We start from the raw sequence: 8,875 nt of genomic DNA on the forward strand, positions 1-8,875 counted from the left end.
GGGAACCGGTCTGTATGTGGGATCCGAACCCTCGGCAGGAGCGCCACCGCACTCCCAAGCGGCGCACTGTAGCAGTGAGCCACCGGGCCAGCCCATCTGTGATGCTTTTCTACTGTGGCTTTATAGATGTGGTCAGCTGAAAAATGGCCCCCCCAGGTGCCCACATCCTAATTGCTGGAACCTGTCAATATCACCTGACACAGTGAAGGGGACTCTGCAGATGGGATGAAGTTAAGGACCTTGAGATGGGCGATCATCTTGGGTTATCTGTGGGGGCCAATGTCCTCACAGGGTCCTCATAAGAGGGAGGCAGGAGGGTCAGAGGCAGAGAGACTGGAAGATGCTGCGCTGCTGGCTTTGCAGATGGAGGAAAAGGCCATGTACTGAGGGCTGCAGGCACCTCTAGAAACTGGGAAAGGAAGACATGGGTCCTCCTCTGGAGCCTTCAGGAGGGACCAGCCCTGCCCACACCTTGACTTTAGTCCCTTAAGGTTCATTTTGACTTGTGACCTCCGGAACCATGAGAGAATAAACCTGTGTTGTTTTAGGCCACTAACTTTGTGGTCATTTATTACAATGGCACCAGAAAACTAATACAATGGGGTAAACGTTTTCAACTTACATTTTAAAATTAAAATTTGTATTTGAAATTTGTATTTACTTTTTAAAAATATAAAGTTTTGCTTGTTTTGTTTCGGTGGCTGTCCAGCAAGGGGATCTGAACCCTTGACCTTGGTGTTATAACACCCTGCTCTAACCAACTGAGCTAAGCAGCCAGCCCAAAAAATACAATTTAAAAAAAAAATTGTTTTAATTTGGCTTTTATTTTAGAGCTATAAAGCTCTATAAAAAAATATGTAAGTGAAACGGACCTTTGCTGTGGACTACCTGTAACTATACAATTTCTATGAGAAGAATGCTCCTGAGACCAGGGGTTGGCCCTTCCCACAGAACTGGGTCCAAGTTTCCAACAGAAATGCTCAAATTAAAACAGCAAAGCACGACCCAGAAGGCAGATGTGTGCGGGGCTGGGAGAGGGCATCTACTAGCAAGACTCCCTTCTGTTCTCCATGGATCTGTGGTGCTCGTGATTGGTAAGTATTTGCTGAAGAGCAGCTCCTGGGGCAGCCTCTGGGACAAGAGACCCCTTTTTTTCCAGAAAGACTGACTGTTCCCATTTCCAAAGTTAAATGGCCAGTGGGAAGGTGAAAGAGAGCCCGTGGTGGGCGTTCTACAGGTCAAAGGTGAGGAGGGGACAGAGAACAGCCTGGCCAGTCAGGGCAGACTGCGCTAGAGCTGAGTGGGGGGTTCCAGAAAAGCCCTTGGCTGCCTCAGGAGTGCAGGGGCATCTGGAGCTGTTGCTGTGAGAGGCCAGATGATTGGACAGCCCCTGTCAGTGCTGGCAGAGTGACTCCTGGAACAACAGGTCCTCGCCGTCCTGCCTGACACAGAGGCCACTGCGCCTTGCCAGCACAGTGTGGCTGTGTTTAAGGGCAGGCTCTTGAGCTCAGAGAACGAGGGAGAGGCCATTTTAGCCAGTGTGTCTTTTCATGTCTTGCCAGGCACTTCTAAGCCACCCGATGCCATGAAATTTGGGCTTCTGTTGGGATCTCACTCCCTCCACCTGCCCAGGTGCCTCTGGTTTGTTTCTGAGCATCCCACAACCTGAGGTTCTGCCATTACCCCCTGTGGCAAGCACCCCCCTGTTCACCAGCACTGCCTGGGACCCTCTCTGACAACCCCCTCAGCCCCAGGAACCCCCAGATAGGGCCTGGATGCAGGTCAATGGCATCAAAAGCAAGGACACTTGCTGAGGGCACCTAGGCCAGTCAGGTCCTAGCAGTACAGAACAGATGTCCTTGTGGTCCCCACACCATCTCCTAACGCAGGTGACAGAACTGCCAGGCAGCCTGCCTCCTTTCCTAGATGGAACAAGAAAAGGGCCCCACATGGTGCCCGGAGCTGGGAGGGAAGTAAGAGGCCACCCAGGCCAGCTTCCAGGGTCCCGCAGCAGGTCCGACAACTTTGTTCTAAGATACCAGAAAGCAGGAGCATATAGAGCAACTGCATCCTGCACAGAATTCATGCAGAACAACCACGCAGCAAAGGATCCCACTGCCTGGGCAAAAAGAAATGGAAAACAGGACAGCAACGTCTCAAAGAGCGCCACAGCTCCCCAAACCAGAACCCAAACTGCAGCAGAACCCGAGCTGGGCACCAGCTGCTCTCCCCGGCCTGCCCAGCTCCCAGCTCCCAGGTCCCAGGGGCTCACGGGCGCAGACACCTACCGATTGCCAGCCGCTCCAGCCGCTTGCCGTGCTCTGGTGGGATGGCGTACCTACGAGAGAACGGAGGCAGGTCAGAGGCGAGATCGCGTGCTGACACTCATGTGGGCATCCCTGGGGCAGGCACAACCTTGGGGAGGCCCAGATGACGCTCGGGGCAGAAGTGAACTGCACTGGTGGTCAGCACTGCAAGGAGGTGGGTGGCAGCGGGAGGGGGCTGGCAGGCCACACTTCCCCGAGGAAGTAGGAGGGCAGGCTGGAGGAGCGAGGAGAGGGCCACGGACTCGGTGGCTTGTGACGGCATTCTCGGAAGGCCAGCAGTGGAGACATTCCCAGTTAAGTGGCACTAAACCTCGATGAGGCTAAAAAAGCAAAAAATACAATAGAAAGCAGTGGGTTGGACTAGCAGGTCGGGGGCACTCCCAGCATCTAGAATAGGAAGAATCTCAGCCTCCCTTTGACACCGGCCTGTTCCCCAGGCTGTTCCATCCATTTCCCTGCCACAGGAGCCAACAGGGAAAAGAAGCTTCAAGAAGGAGAAACATTTCATTTGTCACCCACTTCGTAAATTTCATTTTTACACATTTTACATTGAAAAGATCATGAGGCTCCAGCATCAATAAGAAGGATGTAAGGGGCAAGTCTGCAAACAGACTCAGTGGGAGTGACATGCCATTAAGGCTGTGCACGGAAGCTGGCAGTACCGCAGGCCATGACTCTTCTTGGCACACACCAATGGAAGCTACAGCCTGGGGGGCCGAGGAGCCCTGACCCAGCTGACGTGCAAGCCCAGCCCACCCCCGAGGACTCAAGCAAAATGGGAACCTCAGCTTCCAAGTGAAGGTGAGCAGACGAGGGCCTCGGGTCCTTCAGGACACAGAGAGCTGAGTGCCCGAGGGGTATTCAGAGGAAGAGAGGGAGGGCAGTCAGAGCTCCGTCCTTACAGGATGCCCAGTCCCGCCTGCCTCCTGATGTCTGGGAGCAACACCAGCACAGGGGTTCTCCACCTGGGTGATCCTGCCCCCAGGGAAACACTGGCAAAGTCTGGGGACGTTTGTGGTTGTCATAACTGGGGGGTGCTCGCTCCTGGCATGGAGTGGGTGGAGGCCAGGGACGCTGCTCAGCATCTGCAGTGCCCAGGGTGGCCCCACACAGAGCATGACCCGGCCCCGTGTCGACAGGGCTGAGGAAACCTTGCTCTGGAATAACAATTCCAACATCTCTCATTCTAGAACAAGTCAAGTCTGCTTAGAGAATATGTAACATGGCCTCTCCCTCCAACTCTTACAGTGCAGGAAGCAAGACAAGGAAAAAATGTAAAAAAACAAAGTACTGCCCAGGCTCTGCAGTTGTTGAAGCCCATTCTGATCAAGAGGTTTATTTTTTAATAAAATAAAAAGGGGGTGGGGTGGGCGATAAGGCAAACATCATGGACATCATGTAATCTCTAATCTAACAGGATGCAAATAATTAATTTTTGGGCCCCTGACCAAGGCAACCTAAGAACCTTCAACTCCGCTGTCCTCAGAGAATTTTCCATTGTCTGAACAAAGTTGAGGTTATTCTTTTTTAAATGGCCTTTTATCATTTACACAAAGATGATAAAAATTAATCCCAATCCAAAACAGCTTTGTGGGATTAATGTCCCATTCCCCACCCCACCCCACCCCCCCAACAACAGGGAAATGAGACATTCCATTCCTTCTGGGAAGATGCCGGAGGACTGGAAGGAACTAATTTACGGCTGCAAGGCTGTGATGATTAATGCAATATCCCCAGTCTACAATGCTGCTTTCACTTAATTACCGCCTGTAATTGGGAGTTGTAAAGATAAGATTAATTGAATCTGGTGGATGTTAAAAGTTTAATACATTGGAACGTGGCTCCTCTGTTATCAGAAAGTACAGACTGCAGGACGCCAGCCGAGTGTTCCGAAGAGCAGCCCCTGGAGAGATTAAAAAGGACTCTCGGACAGAAGCTGGACGGACACGGAGACTTTTGGACTGTGCGACTGTCAGTGCCCAAGAGCGAGCTGGGCCTCCCACCACTGGGACAACCCAGCAATAGCCGGGGCCCGGAGGGGGTGGGCAGAGGCCCCAATGCCAGCTGATGTGCCAGCCCGGCCCACCCCCCAAGCAAAATGAAAACGTCAATTTCTAAGCAAAGGTGAGCAGAATAGGGTCTCGGGGTGTTAAGAACACAGAGCTGGGCCGGCCCGGTGGTGCACTGGAGAGTGCGCCGCTTGGGAGCGCGGCGGCGCTCCCGCCGAGGGTTCGGATCCCATGTGGAGACCAGTTCCTGCTCACAGGCTGAGCGCAGTGTGGGCGCAGCACCAAGGGTTGCGATCCCGTTGTCGGTCCCCGGAACGGGCACGACACCGAGGGTTGCGATCCCGTTACCGGTCAGTAAAAAAGACAAAAAGGAAAAAAAAAAAAAAGAACACAGAGCTGAGCACCAGCCGGCCATCCAAAAACGGAGAGGGAGGGCGGCCAAAGCTCCACCCACAGGGGGCCGTTCGGGCGCACCCAGCCAGGTCTGCCTCCCACTGCCAGCACGGGGCCGTTAGGCCACATCGCAGCCCTCTTCCCACGCTGACTCTCTGGGTGCCTGGAGGGCCTGGTGAGTCCCACACTGACTCTCTGGGTGCCTGGAGGGCGTGGTTAGCAGGGCAGACACGCAGGGTGGACAGGGACGTGGATGGTGCTGGTAGGCAGGCACGGAGCTGGCCTCTCGCCAGACTGCTGGCAGCACGATGCGGACAGAGAGCAGGCCCGACGCTTGCCATGGGAGAAAAGCCTCACAGACCCTTTGGGGTCCCCCAGAGCAAGGCCTCAGTGGGGGCCTCCACCCAAGGCCTGCAACAGCTCGGTGCGTATCTCCCTTGTCACAGCCCCTACCTGGTACCACGCGGGCATCCCTGACACTTGGACTTGGTTCTGGAGGAAAAAAAAGAAAAGGAAAAAGCAGCTATTTCGGTTGAAAATCTTTGCTCGCTAAACCTCGAGGCGGAGAAGCATCTTTCTGGCTATTAGTGAGCAGTTTCTCAGGGCTGTAAAACAAAGTTGGTTTTATTGGTTACCAATGCAGGGAGGCAGTTTGTCTCACTCCCTGGGAGCTCAGTCCCCATCACAAGGTCAAATTTCACAGCCAAAGTCATCCACTTGGCCAGCTGCAACCCCGGGTGGCCTCTTTCTGGACATGGCAGCCCCATGGATCCAGGTGGCAAGCAGCTCTTGTGTATTTCTCTTGGCCACTCAGGGTCCTCTGGGCCCATTATCTGCCAGGTGCTCATTTGTCTTGAGACAGGACAATGGCCAGTCTCCCAGCCCGTGGCCCTGCTCCGGGTCATTCTCCATCCAGCTCTGGGGCGCTGCCAGCCCTTTGTCCCCATGCCTGCCCCGCCCAGAAGGCCCTGGCTTCCCTTCTATCCCTCTCTACAAACACCGACACTCCCCTTACAACCAGCCAGCACAGCAGCCTCTCTGTTCCCGGGCTCCTCCACTCTTTTCCCTCTAGGACCCCGGAGGCCATAACCTCTCCCGGGACCACCTCAGTCTGCCTTCTCCTCCCTCGCGGCACCTTCAGAGGCACATCCCAGTACTGGGACTGCATGTGGCTGGCCATCCTCACTGGTCAGCTCACTGCAGGCCAGTGGCAGGGTGCACAGGCCTGCAGCCCAGCATGTGAGGAATAGAGGAAAAATCTGGAGAAATCGGTAGAAAGTGACTTCAGAACCTGGTGGGTCAGTGTAATAGCCACAAGGACTCCAGAGGGCAGAATCAGACATGGTGAGAGGGCAAGGAGACCCTTAGTTCAGCCTGAGGCAGAACCTTCCAGCAAGCTAAGCTCTCTGAAGATGAGGATGGAATGGGGTCCTGGGGGTGTTTGGCAGGGGTTGAAGAGAGCCTCATTGATAAGGCCACAAGGAGAGCCCTCGGGAAGGGCAGGGACCACCTGCACGGGTCCCTCAGGTTCGTCTGGCTATAGCCCCCTGGCCTTGCTGCAGCAGGCCACAACCACAGCTCTGAGGATTTGCGCTGGTCAGGGCTTGGGACATGCGGGGAGTCCTGAGCCAATGGCACCAGGCAAGCATTGCTCTTCCGGGACCCCCTCCACAGCTGTCCTCTGCTGGCATCTGCACCCTTCCTTCTTGTCCCACCACCCCGACTCCACCCCCCATTTTTCACCATTTTACACAAAGTGCTTCTGGAAGACTCTAAACTAAAAAGCTGTGGCACTGTTGGATTAGTATCCTTGGCAACCACTCCAGGTGACCCGTCAGCCTCTATAACCCTGAGTTTAACGTCTTGGAATTGCCAAGGAGGCCGAGAGACAAACCCGGTCATCATCTGCCAGACAGCTTTTGCAGAAGGGCAGTCATGTGCAAGCATGGGGCTTCGGAGAGAAAACGGGACATCTGTAGATTAGGTATAAGTATGAGGTACGCAGGAGGCTACAGGAGAGATGAGCACCAGACGTGGTCCCCTGGAGTCTGGGACACAGGATGTGTGACATCACACGCGGGTAAGAAACATACAACAGCACTCCAGGCAGCGTAACAGTTCAGGAGGCCACAGGAAAACACACCAGGGGTGGTCCTGCTCAATGAGGGCCTGCGACAACAACATGTGTTCCAGGAGGAAGAACGTCCAGGTGCAGGAGGACAGGTGGGCAGGCCTCGGGAAGGTGGTACTCTCCCGCCTCGCTGCCTGTGCAGGTTCCATCTTTTATACTTTGAGCTGTGAATGTCACCCCCTCCAATGACTGCCACCCCAAAAATGCAAAGCTAAAACCCCACAAACCTGCCTCAGGGCAAGGGCAGAGGGCTGGGTCACAGCCAGCAGGACCAGGAGCCATGGTTGGAGAGTAGTCAAGTCTAAGCCATGTGCAGATGAAGACGCCAGGCCTGGGCAGAGTGGTCAGGAGCATGCCAGAAAAACTGGATCCGAAGAGACGCCTCACTGGGCCCAAGGTTGTAATGTCAGCACAGAGCACCATGCCAGGCTCGCTGGCCGTGCTGAGTCCAGGCTGGTGGACAGCTGTCCTGGGGATGCTGCGCGGCCCTGACATCAGGAGGTTGCTGTCTGTGCACTTCTCGACTGTTCAAGAAGAATCTTCAGAGCTGGTGCAGTCGGGCAGGTGGAGCTATGCCGTGGGTCTGTAGCAGGACGCAGGCCTCAAAGGTGCACAGGAGGGTGGCTGGCAGCCAGGCAGCCCATGTGACCAAGCTGAGCCGGCACTCTCTACTGGCAGGGCCGCTTGCCTGGGGCCAGCGGACAGGCCACTTTCATCTCACCGCGACACTGGCCCAGGAAAGAGTCTTCCTGTCCGCCACGGAGGATGCTATTAATAGTGTAATTTTCTTGGTGTTTTGTTTATTCCCCTGAAATGGCTTGATGGATGTGAATAATTATCAGACTATAAAAGCCAGCAAATGTGCTATTTTCTATCGCTCTAAATCATCAAACAAATAAAGTGTGAAACAGCATTTTTGAATATAATTTTCCCCTCTAATGGCTTAGAATTATTATCAAGAACAATGAAAATAAATAAGCAAATGCCTTGTGAGTTAAGAATTAAATGTGTGTGTCAGGAAGAGGCACACAGACAACGTGGGGAGAAGAGCCCCGCTCAGGCACCATCCTTCATGGTGTCAACCAGCAACAGAATTTCAGCCACAGGGGCCCCACTGACACTCAGGATTTCCAGCACGTGCCATGGTGCCCTCTGGCCTGTGGCAGCCCCAACTCTGGCCCCCATAAACAGGTGCCCCCTTGGGCCGGCCCAGTGGCGCACTGGAGAGTGTGCCGCTTGGGAGTGCGGCGGCGCTCCCGCCGAGGGTTCGGATCCCATGTGGAGACCGGTTCCCGCTCACTGGCTGAGCGCGGTGCGGCCGCAACACCGAGGGTTGCGATCCCGTTGCTGGTCAGTAAAAAAGACAAAAAGGGAAGAAAAAAAAAAAAAAAAAGGTGCTCCCTTGCCTAACCTCTGCTGACATGGATGCTGGGGACACGTGTGGCAGGATCGCACAGGTGTGCCTGTGCACACCACCCACCTGGCTGATGCCCCAGCACATTGGGATCCCGTCTATCATTGCCACAGCATAACCGCACATGACCTCAGAAATAGAGGGGCGTGGCAGAGCCAACGGCCCTCCTGTGTGGCCTCAGCCTCTTGCCTTCCAGTCCACAACCAGCGAATGCCAGAGGGGCTGCTGCCTGGCAGAGCAGCCAGAAACCCCATGGGCAGTGTCAGGGTGAGAAATGTGAGCCCCCTGCAGGGCCCCCTCACGTCCTTGCACCTGCTGGCCGCCCCAGACCCCTGGCCAAGGCAGGCAGCACTTCCACGGTAACGAGGTCGTCCCGGCACCCTCTCCCTCCTGCTTCAAGGGTAACGAGACTCTCAAATCTGGGCTCTGAGACCCCTGACCACCCACCTTCACCTGGGCCCCTTGGCCTCTGGTAGCAGCCCCAGCCTGGGAACGTCTTACTCAGTCCTCTCGTCGGCATCTTTTCCCCTGCAACTTTCTGCTCATGACAAAGGCACTTGGAATTTCTTCCATGGCCCAGCCTGACAGCTTCCACCAGAGC

General features: G+C 54.9%; 1 protein-coding gene across 1 annotated transcript in view; it reads right to left on the minus strand.

Annotated features, from left to right (window-relative positions):
• Positions 1 to 8,875, minus strand: part of KDM4B (lysine (K)-specific demethylase 4B) — a 129,850-nt gene that overhangs the window by 73,527 nt on the left and 47,448 nt on the right. The window contains exon 6 of the mRNA XM_008571520.1: positions 2,289 to 2,338. Within this exon, the coding sequence (XP_008569742.1) occupies positions 2,289 to 2,338 (50 nt within the window). The remainder of the gene's footprint in view (positions 1 to 2,288; positions 2,339 to 8,875) is intronic.

The sequence above is a fragment of the Galeopterus variegatus genome, unplaced genomic scaffold (genome assembly GCF_000696425.1).
Source record: "Galeopterus variegatus unplaced genomic scaffold, G_variegatus-3.0.2 Scaffold695, whole genome shotgun sequence".
NCBI lineage: Eukaryota > Metazoa > Chordata > Mammalia > Dermoptera > Cynocephalidae > Galeopterus > Galeopterus variegatus.